Below are 14,729 nucleotides of genomic sequence, written 5' to 3'. Positions count from 1 at the left end.
ATGTGTCAGCTCAGCAGATCTTGTGTTACCTCAGAGTAGGGGTGGGCGATATGGCCAAAATCTTCTATCACGGTATATAAGGGCTCCAGACTAACGTTTTCCACTCGTAGCGCTGGTGCTTCCTACTGAAAATTTAGGAGCACCACATTAATCGACATGCAACGCAACTCATTCATATTTTTTTCCATCTTAAGTGTATTACTGATAAACGCTTTGGTAATAAATAGACGATTTACAGAAATAACAATGTGCTGTGCTCGGCCACACTGAGAGCAGTACATGGCGTTCCTTTCTTTGCAATACCCTATCTAATATTGCCCTCCGCCGATACACCACCAACCCACGCCACAGTTTATGCAAATAAAATTACTTGCTGCCTGACATGTTAATTATTATTAATTTGTTAATTATTATAACCATTCATGCATAACAATGAATTCAACAGTTGAAAGTTTACTGTAGCATGTCAACCATTTTTTAATGTCCCGCCCCATCCAGGCTGTGATTGGTCGGTTCATGAAAAGTGACATTGACGAGCGCATCGACTAGTTGAACATGTTTCAACAAAAGGCAGTGACGATATAGCTAAATAGCCAGCTAACCAAACCATTCATTGTCACCAAAGGGCCAAGCGAGAGCAAGAGCACTTAAGGACCGGACACAGGTACACACACACACACACACACAAGGAAAGCGAGTCCCCACAATGTGACTGTGTAAACAGATTTATGTCCCCACAACGTTAGTAATACACACTCTCACACACCAATTATTGCCTCCTTGTTTCACATGATATATGATAATGATTAAAACAAAACAAAAAAAAACAAAAAAAAAACAGGGAGCATATTTGCAAGTCGCACTGATGCTCCTAGTTATAAAATTTAGGAGCACTGTCTGCAAAAATGCGACTAAATGGTCGCAGTCTGGAGCCCTGTATATGTAGGCTAACTTTATCTCACAGTAACGGTATATATAAAGATACCAATAACTGTTCTGTAAATTCAATTAAGAAATGTTTTAAAATAACCGTACTGTACTTCATCACATTTGATTATTTTATTAATTTCACTCTCCTCCTCCGTGTTTTCTTGTCACTCTCTTCTTCTGCGGCGGCTGGCAAACTAGCTTAGAGGTGCACTACCGCCACCAACTGTAAGCATTCCTGCAGCCCATATCATTACCTGCCTTGCAAGGGAGTCGTGAGATCACGTGAGACTCCAGCCCTGATTTGCTACATAGCCTGCCCCGAATATATAACAGAGACACTAAGGGATAGCTCCCAAGGTGGAAACGATATTGCCAAATCTCTACCGGTGGACACATTTCTCCCGTCACGCGGTACAGACCGTCAGATTGCCCAACTCTACCTCAGAGTGGCGAATATAAACCAGAATACTGTTGTGGTCACTGCTGGTGTAAAGGTCTGAATCTCAGTTCATGTTATGTGACACAACACTTTCTATTAATTTCTTCAATAACTCATAAAACCACAATAACATATAATATAATCAATGCATAACAAAGATATCTAAGCTTGACATTCTCATTGTCGACTGTTAGAGTTTCTGTTTGTCAAAACAACTTAACAATTCATATCAAATTAACTGTGAGTGACATTTACTGAAACTACATTAAAAAGGCTTGAAATTGTTTTTTAGGAGCTAAACGCAAATGTCAGACATGGCAGTTTTTTGCAGATGAAGCAACTGCCACCATTTTGCATTCAACAGATGAATCAAAGAGACACTGACTGCTTGTCAATCACAAAGCGGCCTGACCTGTTTCGACTATGACAGAGAGGAAACATAAGAAGAGTGAAAGAAGAGAGAGGTGAAGCGAGAGACAGACGCTGCAGGAGAATCAGTAATGATGCTAAATGTGGGATTGGGTTTGGACAGGAGGGAATGATACATGATATAAATCAGAATTTAGACCAACACAGGGCACTACACCTCTCCATTGTGGTCACCGAGGATCCTATTGCTGGAGGTTAACCACAGGACAAGTCCATTATTAAATAAAATGCCAAAATCTGCTTGATCTAAATACAAATATCAGTCGAGCCTGTATGAACGGAGAGTCTAGACTGATAGTCTAGAGACTAAAGTCGAGACTAAAGCAAAGCCCTGGACCGGGGCAGCTCACGACAGACAGACCACACCAGACCAGACATCTGACCCAGACTGCACCTGATGCCCTTATCCTCACTGGGGGGCAAAACCAATCTGCTGCGTTTTCTCTCATTCCACGAGCTGAGGGAGCAGATTATAGGAGGAACTTTACAAATAATAAATTGTAACCGCTTACAAGAAGATTAGTCATAAAAACGTGTAAGAGCAGAGGGTGACAATGCCCTCCCTGTGACATTAGGAATATCTCTGGCAGGGAGGTTGGGTGGTTGAGCTTGGGACAGACCATTTGTAGACAGACAGGAAATGACTCAAAGGGACGGAAAGAAAGTGTTAAATGTATTATCCACAACACTCAAAATGAATCAATAGGCGATACTAGACGCATGTGTCCTAGTAGTATTTTGTCATGGCTTCTATTGGAGACTGTATGAAGACAAACAGAAATAGAAAGACTAATGCGCTGGCAATATTCTCATTCAAATGCAATTAAATCTGTGTAAAACTAGTCTACACAAAGAGTTATAGCCCGACCGAAACTTACCAGGCCAATACCAACATCAATATTTGGGAGTTTAAAAACATGCGATAATGATTCATCAACACATAACAAACATTTTTGATAATGTCCCTTAAATTTGTTTTTTTTAAGAACTGAGACTAACAAATGTTACAGTTGAAAATAAACTCTTCAGTGGTCTCAGATGGAGGAACTATGTAATAGCATCACTGTTTCTGTGTCTTGTTACTTACCAGCTGACATATACGCCGATACCAATATATCTGTGACATGCTAATAGGCAGCCTAACCATGTTAAATTCCATGCCAACTCAAGGTACTTAGCAGTTTTCCATACTCTGTGCTACGTACACTATTTATAAGAGAGTTACTGTGGTAAAATCAAGTATTTATCATATTTTATTTGACTATATTTTTTCCACTCGTCATAGCCCTTTTCTTACAATTCAACTCACCACATTTAGGTTACTGTACTGAGGAGCTATTGACAGGTCATGGGTGTCAGCTGGTGGACAGATTACTCGTGGTATTGTTTTTAATCCTACACAGATTCATACTGAAAAATTCTAACAGTGGGGCAAAAATGCCTTATGTCACTAATCCATATCTAATCCCTCATCACAGCGCTGCTGTCACTTGTCAAATTATCGAAACAATGAAGATGGGCTGGAACCAGGCACAAACCCTGGACCAATGCTTCAAACACACAACAGCAGCAACTACTGCACAACTGTTCACCTTGTCAGGTTTACAGACAGCTGAAGGCAGGGGGACACCTTCCTGAGTGTCTTGGCACACAAACGCACACACACACAACTCTTTCAGCCTTCATAACAACTAGAGCGTACTCCTAGCCCCTTTGTAACCAAACATCCCGAAACGCCCACATTTACAGCAACACACACACATCAATGCATGTGAAAGAAATACTGTACATATCTGCACACACACTTCTGCATAGCCAGGTCTCCACATGCTCTCCCAAATTCACTTGTTGTCCTTCAGCATTGGATTTTGTGCATTAAATTAAGCAAACTGCAGAATTAAAAGGCATTATTTATGGGAAGAGGAGGAGTTAAAAGACGTGTGAGGGTTGTCCAAAAGCAGAAAATACACTGAAGTTCAATTGGATTGTTTCTGCCCTACCTCACCATTCTGGTCGAAGCCTGCCACAGCCCCTTGCTTCAGCAGCCTCAGAGCTTAGTAATCCAGCACTGGGCACTGTTACACAAGAGAGGGCGGAGGGAATGAGAGAGATATAGAGACGAAAGGGGCAGGGTGGGGGGTTGCTTGTCAAAGTGTTACCGGGTTAGATAGAATGAGACAGAGACAGTGAAAGAACCGACAGAGAAGTGGTGGTGGTGGTGGGGGGGGAGTGTTAGAGAGAGAGTGCGGGAGGGAGAGCTAGTGAGGGGGCGGGGGCTTTTAATCTGGGATTTGGACGAGCGTGAGCAGGCCTGATACCAGCACCCGTCAGTGGTATCAGTCGTCCCCCGCCTTCCCTCCTTTCCCACCTCAGATGAATGTGACAGGCGGAGGCAGACTGGTCCAACCACCCTCTGCTCTCCTCCCTCAGCCTCACCTTCTCTCCCCTTCATACACTGAGAGGACAGCGGCTGTCCGATGGCTCCGCTCCAGTGCCCACTCTGTGATCCTAAAGCTAACAGAGCTTTCTCTGGCTGTAACACAGACCTGACCAGGTCAGGACAGATCAGGCTGCCAGGTCTCCGAGAGCTACAAGGTCCCTGCTATCTTGTTGGAGGCTAAATTCAACAGCTGTGTTGCCAGTGCCTGGAGATTACACCTAATCGTGCGTGGCGTAGTTACACCGGATCATTGTTAGCCCTCGGCAAGCTAAATCCCCCAATCCAGCCAATTCAGCAGTATGTCATTAGGCTATTAATTTTGCAGGGGTTGGTTGGGGAGCTTTGCAGACGAGTTAGAAAATAAATGCAGAGAACAAAGGCATCAGTATTAGACTGCAGTGTAACTTCTAATGACCTTACAATGACCTCTCAAAGGACAGGTACAGTTTGATTTGATCCGTTTTTGTTTTTTTTTACATTTGATTTTAGTTAAATGTGGTCTGTATTCCATTTTTATTCCTGTTCTTATTGATCATATTTTTGTATTTGTCTGTCAAATACTGGATATTCCTTAATTTTCTTATTGTCCGAAACTACACGCCTAAAGACTGACTAATAACAAAACTAAAAGCCTACAGCTACGCTAGCGGCTCTGTGAGGCTGTAATGCTCATCGTAACGACAAACTGAAATTTTGACCTGATAATGATGTTAAAATGAAAAGTCAGTTATGGATCATCTACAATTCATTCTGAGGGGGGGAGGCATGAATGTCTGTACCCAATTTCATGGCAATTCATCCAATAGTTGGTGGGACATTTCACTAAAAAACAAAAATGTCAACTTAATGGTGGCACTGTAAGGAGGTCACCAAAGTCATTATGATTCATCCTCTGGGGACCATAAATGGGTGTACAAAATTTCATGGCAATCCATCTAATAGTTTTAGTCCGGTCGGAGGACTGACTGACCGATGATCACACCGAATTTGCCGATAATGGCACAAGAAAGCAAATGTTCATTACAAGACATCAGTGTTGCTGTATGAAGCTTTCTATTGAGCTTGCAGGGACAACTAGGCAACAAAAGTCGGCTCTTCCCAATTTCTGCCTTCTACTTCAGTGGTGAAAATGGGAAGCTGGAAGTTGGCCAAACAGATGTTCTCACCATGACAGAAAATAGGCGCCAGCTTTTCGCCAGCTGTCCATTTTGAAGTTAGGGAGTAAAAATTAAGATTTTGGTTTAGGCCAGTAGCATTGCTTTGGCTTCATAGTTTTTCACAGAGGGAGCAGTATAAAATATAACCCAATGGAACATTTTGAAATCAAAGAAAATACTAAAAATGAACACTTCTCTCACACACTACTATCTGGTATAAAGCACTATTACATTACAGGATTTCTTTTGCTGCTATTTGAGGCCACCAAGATGCAAAGCTGCCTCATTTAATTATGCCTAACATATCAGGTTTTGTTATATTAATTCAAATGCTTATCAAAGACACTTGATCAATGTAGTGCTTCACTTCTGAGAGCCAGGTTCCTCACACCTTTAATTTAAACTGAATGTCTCCGTAATCTGCATAGACCCAACTACTGAAAGCTAGAAGTAAGTGTGAGTTTTACATTTTGGTGAAATACTTCCTCGGTGAAGACCAAACACTTTTTGTTGCAGTGTGATTTTGGCTCGGATTCCAGCCCTGTCCTTTTCACGCAAGGCAGATCAAACAAGACATTTTATTTTTAATTATGAAACTCATTTTCCCAAAATGTCACTTATGAAATCCTGGCTGCAAGGCTCTTGATAGGTTTTCTGGGAGGCCTTTTTGAGATTTGCAGTGAAACTATTATTTTGTGATCTGGCTGTCTGCGTTGTCTAAGCGCAGGACAAAATGTATTTGTCCTCTCTCCTTCAGTGTTTGTTGCTGTTTAATGATTAACTTTTAGGCCATCACTCGTCACATGCTTGTGGACCTGGTTATTGGGAACCAGTGATATAAAGAGTATTGAACCGCTCATTTTCTTGCAAATGTTCAAGTGTCATATCAAGCAACTGCTGTGATCAAGTGCTGTTGATGTATTCTCAATTAGACACAGTGGAAGTCCAGTCCAGTGAAAGTAATTGATTTAATAAAATAATCGCAATCGTAAGCTGCCATGTGTTTATTATCTTGTTATAACCCTCATTTGGATGTAGGGTACCAATTCAACAGAAATTTGTACAATTAACCCTCAGGGGATGCAGAATTACACTGGCAGAGTATTAATTTTCACACTGTCAGTTAAAAGATTATTGATACTCTCACTTTTTGGGACTCTTTTAGTGTAACACTCCTATTTGGTGAATTTTGTCATGCCCTTCCTATACAGCCAGGTCCATCCACCCCCCCCTCCCCCAGATCATGACTGCAGGAGCAGGAGTGACTCAGGGCTTTCCAAGAATAGGATTCCCTTTGACAACCACCAGGCGCCCCATTTCCCTGCATCTGGCCTTGGGCAGTGACAGAGAGAGACAGAGACAAGACAAAGAGAATGAGATTTCAAATAGCCTGGTTTTATCTGACGAGACGTTAACAGGGAAAAAGAGAATAAACTGGATTTACTGTGGGAGAGACAGAGGCAGCTGGGAGCTGCAGGTTAGGCCTCTGTGTGGTTGAGGGGAAACAGGCCCAGTGTGCATCCAGCCACCACTCTATCCTCTTACATAACGTCTCAAGTTCAATATAGCCCTGGTTGGCTATTTAAAGCGCACCCATCTAGGCCTGCTGACAAAAAAGTGATATACTTAGTAGCTGCTTCGCAGCATGAAAGTCTCTGCTAGGGCTATATTGGTCACAGACAAGCCCTGGGGTGTGGATTTTGGTAATGTCGTAGATATTTTTAGCCTAGCTGATGAGCTGGGATATTTACATGAGGTGCAAAACTCGGACACCCCCCATTGCTGGATGCTTCCCTTTTCTGTGTAGCGCCAGGCAGACAGCTTAGAACTAGCTAAATGACTAACTTTGGCAAACACTGCGCACGTGCATGCAGTTTGTTTTCAACACTTGCACATATGTAACCCACCAGAAGCGGACTAACTGATTAACAAAAATGCTAGTGGTGATATGACAAATGGTCCAAAGCTTTCAGGATACTTAGGCAGTTCTTTAATCATGCAAAAACAACTAATAGCACAGAGTATCCATAGTTTGTGGCTTTTTGTATTTACATGGAGTAAACAGCACTTGTCAAACACAGAGCGAAAGTGGTTCCGGGCATTATTGGTTAATAAATAACTACTATGCTTTTTCACAGACATCATATCCAACCGTTTTTCAACAGCCAACATGGAAATCAAACTTTCTGGAAAACAGAAACTAGTTAATACACACAGGACTTCTTGCCCAAAATGGCAAAACACAGATTAAGAAACAAACTGTGGATACAGAGTAATCGCTCAAAAAGTCTTCATCATTTTCACTCTTTAACACAGCACATTTTCTGTACTAGACATAAATATTTGAAAATGCAGTTCTTTGCAATTTTGCCTGACCTCTGTGCAAAAACGTTGCTAAATTTATCAGGGAGCAAAAGATTAAAGTAATGGAATAATCCCTTTTTCAATTTGGATTAAATAATGTACTGATAGAAATACAGTATGTTTAACATTAAAGTAATGTTCTTTACTCAGATGTCATATTTGCATTTTTTGAACAATGTCAAATGGTTTATATGCTCTCCTTTTTCCACTCAACAAGCATTCAAAAGAACTGTCTTCAACGAAACATATTTTAGAGTTTATAAGGGACAGCACATTATAGATGTGGTTAGGGTTGGGCGATATGACGGTATATATTCTCAGAATCAGCTTTATTGGCCAGGTATGAAGGAATTTGACTCCAGTTTTTCATTGCTCTCTATGTACATACACAGAAATAGACATAAATATGGCTAAAAACAAGGACAACAAGGTCAACAAGGTAGACAAACATTAAGCTACTATGTGCACATTAAGCTACTATGTGCAATATAGATATATATTTTTTAAGTACAAAGTACAAAAAACAACAACAGTAATATTTGTAAACAGTAAGACAATTAGTGCAATGGTGCAGCGTGCAAATGGTGAGGAAATAAATATTATTTATGTAACAGGTTGCTTTATATACATGAAGTACATGGATATGACAATATATACAGTACGCACAGCGTGTGTAGATTTAAAAAGTGCTAATATTTACATAAAACAATGAGCTTAATTTATTTATCGCACAGGGGTTGTTCCTGACACTATGTGACTGGTGTTAACTGTTCATCAGAGTGATGGCCTGTGGGTAGAAACTGTTCTTGTGTCTGGTTGTTTTGGCGTACAGTGCTCTGCAGCGCCTACCAGAGGGGAGAAGTTGGAACAGGTTGTGACCAGGGTGTGAAGGAGCTGCAGTGATGTTTCCTGCCCATTTCCTGACACAGGACATGTATAAGTCCTACCCTGCGACAGTAGAAATGTGTCCACCGGTGGAGATTTGGCAATACCGTTTCCACCTCGGGAGCTATCCCTTAGTGTCTCTGCTATATATTCGGGGCAAACAATGTAGCAAATCATGGCTGGATTCTCGCGTGATCTCTTGATATTGCAATTCTCTCGTGATCTTGCGAATCCAGCTACTCGCAAGGTAGCGTGATTTGGGCAGCAGGACCGCTTACGACGTTCTCACGTGACATGAGAGCGACAGTTGGTGGAGGTAACGCACCTGTAAGTTGGTTCGCCAACCACCGCAGAAGAAGAGAGTCACAAGAAAACACGGAGGAGGAGAGTGAAATTGTAAATACAGATGTCAGGATGAGTTGTTTCTGTTTGTATGGAAGTTCCAAATAAAAGAAAATAATCAAACGTGATGAAGTACGGTATGGTTATTTTAAACCATTCCTCAATTGAATTTACATAACAATTACTGTATCGTGATATATAACGTTAAAAGAGATAAAATAACATATACCATGAAGATTTTGGCCATATCGCCCACCCCTAGATGTAGTTCAGTTAGACATTCAGTCGAGTTCCAGTTGATCACAGGAAAATGTTACCTTTTTACATTCTTATTATTGAAGGCAAATACAGTATATGATGACACCTCGCTAAGATTTTTCGTATCTCATTTTACTATGCAAAACTAAGGGCATACTAGTTTGAATGTAGTTCATGTTTAGCACCTACATAATGGAAATAACAAATGCTGAGACACTCATAAACTCAGTTTGAAAGCTCCCTAATCTTACACATTTGGACCATTGAGAGTGATGACACACCCGTAATGGAGAGAAATATCCCACAACAGATACAATCTTAGACTAAGTTCCTCTTTCTGTGACAAACTACATAGGCGACCAACCTGTGATTTAAAAGCCCCCACCCCCTGTGAGTAAAATCTTGCTACTGAAAGTGCAATGAAAGATTTGCAAGTAAAAAGCTAATCAAAGTAGTTTATCACTGTGAGTAGTATTTAAAATATTTTTTATAATCATATGATCTGCTTAATGTGGTAACTTAAGCTGACTGTTCCTGCTGCAGCTTTCAGACCATGGTCAGGAAGCACAGGGAAGACTTTGTTTTCCTCCAGGGCTTAAGTTGATGCTAACCTCGGGGCTAACCACCTTCACCTTTACCCAGCAGCTGGGAAGCAAGACATGGGAATGTCTTGGGTATTGGGGAGCTGCAGTGTTTATTCGTGGGCAAACTGTAACCTACACTGTTCATTTACTGCCACTAGACAACTTCACTGCTAACCTTTCCCTCTGCTCCGATCGCCAACACACCTGTCTGCTGTGAGTGCAGTCACTGTCACTCTCTCTCGCTCACCCACACGCTCACTACGCTCACTACGCACTGCCCTGTTCCTTAAAGGAGCCACGCTACTCTTATAACAAATAGGAAGGAAAAGTAAAGAAAGATGGGCGAGGATGGGCTGTAAATGCTCCCCCAACCCCCCACCCCCCTGACAACGATGTCATCGTCTATCCCGATGTTTCACTGCGGACATCGTCATATGCCAATTTGGTAGACATCGCCTAACCCTAGTGGGCAATCACGTTGTTCCTCTTTTCCAGCCTACGCTTTTCACCAGCCAAAGATAGTGAGACATTAGCACTTCATACTAAAGTGAGACGAGCGTGACTTTTAATATTCAAAGTCCATTATCTACAGGGAAGACCCAGAAACAGTAGGTGTGGCAGTATTAACCTGATCAAATTTGAACTTGGATTTACACAGCTCAGTCAAAGTGGAGTGCAGTTCTGATATGTTAAACGTTTTAAGCACTTTACCCTTAAACAATTAACCACACAAGCATGATGTAATATTTGAAAATCATGAGCATGGAGAGCAAATTTTTATGCTTTGTCTACTATACTCTATTTGCATTGTTTTGTGTCTGAATAAAATGCAAAACATGTATTTGGAAAAAAACTAACAGTTGGTTCAGAGCACTCCTGGAAATGTTGGCAGTGTTATCTTATTCCTCCACATGGGCTGTTGTTTTCCTGTCGGCTTATCGAGAAAACTGACTCACTGCTCTCAGCTGGTCAAATGAGTTTCAGTGACAGATGAGGTCTTCTCTTTAAACAAAGGGGGGCAGAGGTGGTTTCCAAAAGAGGAAAGTTTGTAATACTACACAGAATCAACTAGCAAAATAAAAATGGGACAGCGACGTAAAGTCATTCTGCATCATTACTGCTTTCTCTTTCTTGTACTGAACTCATTACAATGCTTAATCATTGCAACGTTGGCGGTACAATCACAATGAGGGACAGTACAAATGGTTCCTTTATGACTAAACCGCCACAAATCCTCACTGCAAAGACAATACTGAAAAAGTTTGTGGAAACTCCAGCCCTTCCCAATAGTATGATGAACTAAAATCCCTCCTGAAATGGGGAGTCTGAGTGATACTATCAACAGGAGAGCAGGTCTGTCAGATCAAGATGGCACGCATTGTAGTATTGTTCCCCTGTGGTATTTCAGTTCAGGAAGTACAGAACGAGCCACAGAGCAACAGTCATGCGTGTCTCGGCCCGGCGACAAACCATGGAAACTGGCAGAGATGAAAACAACTTAACTTTGTCTCTGTGTTTTCCTCTGTCTCTGATCTTAGCCTGCTGGTGGCTTTGGCCCCCGGGGCAACTGAACACTTGGCCCTCTGTCAGCTCACAAGTGTTTATTGTAAATGTCTGAGAAAAACGTCACTAATATCTGTGACATGAAATAAACGTCCTTGAGGTAGAATTCTAATGATAAAGTGAGAAATGATAGTTTCATAGTTTTTACCGCTATTGCTATCAGTTGTGAAAACATTTTACCCACTGGTCTAATTGAGATTTTGGACAAAAGGGCACCACTAGACACACTTTTACAATGGTGTCTACTGGCGACGGCTTTTACCCAAGTCCAATTTAATCCAGTAATCTGAATCACATACTGCATTTGGAAGTAAAAAGAAAAAAAGTTGAAGGTAATTACACAAAATTTCTATTGTATTAGTCAACTAGATGCTGGTTCAATGTGCAGGAATGACCTACCTACTTAAGGTATACATGAGCACACACAAAGTTGGTTAAGCTCTTCATCTGTATATTCCGGTACATGTAAATATGACCATCAAACTGAAAAGACTCACCAACATCCTTGCAATAGTCTGATGAATAATCAGCGACTGCAGCAAGTTTACAAGTATTTGGATTTTACTTTATGCAAAGCTGAGGCACACACAGTACTGCTATAAACAAAACTGTGTATTGTATGTAGGTACATCCTTGCTGTAGGGTGTATCAGGAAGCAGCTAAGCATGGCAATGGTCCATGATTATGGAAATGTTGTGTGTAAGGTAGTAAAGTTTTCCTTTAATGCAACAGCCAGCCTGACAGCTTTGTTTCCAAACTACCTTTGATGCACTGAGGTCAAAGCCATATCTAGCAAGATTCTATTGTAAAAAAAAACAAACACTTTTTGTTCTGTCTGAGGAGAATGTGTGTGTGTTTTGTGACGTGGACTGGCCTTTTAACCTCAACATCATTATTTCACCACTGCAACTTTAAAGGCATACAGGACACAGTCAGATGTTAAACATTATGCGACACAACACATACACTATCTTTTCCACCCATATAGTGATAGACTATTTGTATCAACTGTAAACTCTCTTATTGCCAACATTGCATTTTCTTCATTTGCTTTCTCTTCAACATTTCAGAGGTCACCTTGCATAGAAATCTGCACCAGGACAAACAGTTGGTACACTTGTGCGGACTATTAGTTATGATGAGGGCTACAAGTGCCAAAGTTTGAATGGCTGCATTTTTTCTGCATCATTTCACATACCCCACCACATAACACTAACAAAACGAACATTTCGATTAATTATTATTTTTACCTATGCATACGGGAGGTATTATTATCTTACTGTGTACTGGAAAGGACCTGGAAAGGGCTATCTAGGAGGAAATCTGACATTATATGAACCAATAATGCAAAAAATCATAAATAAGTACTACATACAGTACATGTATCCATTCAGGTTTACAGTGTTCAGTGCAACCTCCTGTAGCTTTTAATTCCTCACATGCTAAGATGGTCAATGTTTCAGGGAGATCTACAAATCATTGCTAGTCCACAGATGTAGATGGTTAATAACATGTAGACAGAGTACAGAGTTATTGGTAGGTGGAATATACACACCGTACACAACACCTACCAAAGCTGTTAGTGTTAAGCAGGTCACTGTCCTTGATTTAAAAAGGCGCACATCTTGATTAAAAAACAAATCACTATTTATTGCTGTTCCTAGAGGGACAAGTATACATTTGGTATTGTAATGAACAATTTTATATTGGTATTAAATAGTTTATAGTGTTTTATAGTTATTGTTTTTAAGATCCAGTTACTACTTACATGCGCACTTGAATTGTTTTCCAGTACATTAGTAGAGACCTGAAACTGATGTTGCTTTAACATTCCTTTAGAAACTTGAGGTTTTTCTGAGATTTTACTGAAGTGCCCTTTTAAATTTGTTTTAGGTTTACTATAATACTTTCTGTGTAGGGCTTGGATTCACAGGAAGCTATAAGCCAATTCCCTGCACTGTGCACACAGAGAAACAAAGAGAGGACAGAGCCAGAAAAAGCCCATAGCACTATAGAAGAAAAGTCAGGATAAAAACTTGTGTGATGTATGAAAACAATTGTAAGGAGTTCAATTTGACGTCTGACTGAGCTACAACTCAGGAATAAATCACACCATTAATAAAAACATGCACACATAATGAAAAATTATGTTGCTTTAAAACATGAAAACAGAGCATCCTGACGTAGATTTTAATTCCACTGTTATTAAGCCTAAATTCGCAGCAGCTAGCGAACTTCGAGCAAATTTAACGTTACATTCTTATCAAAGCTTCCAACGTTGCCACTTTTTTGTTACCGCCACACTTTAAGCAAAGTCAGCTAAATAACTCTACGCCAATTCATAACTAACAAGACAAACACATAATGGGAGTTTCTTTGGATGAAATTTAAATATGAGGCGTCAAGTGCCTCTGTTACACGGGTTTGTGGCACGATAAAAGTTGAGGCGACCCTGCTTTCTTGCTGGCAGTCTCAGTTCAATCTCGCCCGTAACAATTTCTGACCACTCGTTCAGTGGAAAGAGTTCAATATTACGGCGCGTTTAATGACAGTTTAAAAAACAAACTCCACTTTACCTGCGAGATGTCATAGCAGTCTCTGAAAGCTGTCAAGAGTCCCCAAACGTTCCCCTTTTTGCCGCTGCTGAGTCGCTGTGAAGAAGAGCGAGCGATCTGTTGAACCTTCTTGTTGAGCTACACATAACTACCGACACGTTTTCCGGTTATTGCCTTCAAAACAAAGGCCTCCTTTGTAGGCTAATTTTAAAGCGAAATCCGTAGCAGGCAAATTTGTATATTTTCATAACCACCTATTTGAAATATTCCTGTTTTTATTCTGATTTATTTCATTTTGTGAAAATTTCTAGTCCATGAAAAGATGTCTGTCTTAAGGAAATGCCATTCTTCATCCATTAGTACAAACCTAGGCTTGTGCAAATTTGTTAACTTCCGTGGTATTTTAGTACAACATCTTATTGTCGTAGCCTACTATCACATTTTAAAAAGGATATTTAGGTTAGCCTACGTATTCTTTTGTCAAATGTGGCCGTTTTACACCTTTATTTTGCACGACAAAGCTTCTTTTCCTGTCTTTTTCTGACTAACCCTAGCTTGATGCATCTAGAGAACATTGTTTAAGTTCCACGCATATTCAGGTTAATATCAAAGGCTTCTTAGCCTCTTACTATAAGGGCCGTAGAAAAATATGCATACATAGATCGTTAAGTCCTCACTTCTAATTGTCTGAGACATATTGGAAGCTGAAAACAGGGGAATTCCCAAAAACCGTACACCTGTGACTGCATAACTGTTAATTAATTAACGAGCTAAAACATAGGC

At 40.5% G+C, this 14,729-nt stretch overlaps 1 protein-coding gene across 4 annotated transcripts in view; it reads right to left on the bottom strand.

Moving 5' to 3' along the window:
- ptpn11b (protein tyrosine phosphatase non-receptor type 11b) overlaps nucleotides 1–14,124 on the bottom strand; it is a 50,005-nt gene extending 35,881 nt beyond the window's left edge. For 2 of the 4 annotated variants that reach the window (XM_044210927.1, XM_044210928.1), the window contains exon 1: nucleotides 13,968–14,124. In XM_044210927.1, the coding sequence (XP_044066862.1) occupies nucleotides 13,968–13,981 (14 nt within the window). In that variant the 5' untranslated portion in view covers nucleotides 13,982–14,124. Of the gene's footprint in view, nucleotides 1–3,798; nucleotides 3,945–13,967 lie in introns of those variants that run through there. The other 2 variants (XM_044210929.1, XM_044210930.1) reach the window with 2 other exon arrangements.
- Nucleotides 14,125–14,729: the final 605 nt, after the last annotated feature.

The sequence above is a fragment of the Siniperca chuatsi genome, linkage group LG10 (genome assembly GCF_020085105.1).
Source record: "Siniperca chuatsi isolate FFG_IHB_CAS linkage group LG10, ASM2008510v1, whole genome shotgun sequence".
Lineage (NCBI taxonomy): Eukaryota > Metazoa > Chordata > Actinopteri > Centrarchiformes > Sinipercidae > Siniperca > Siniperca chuatsi.
The sequence above is the reverse complement of the archived record's forward strand: the minus strand, read 5'-3'. Positions and strand labels throughout refer to the sequence as shown.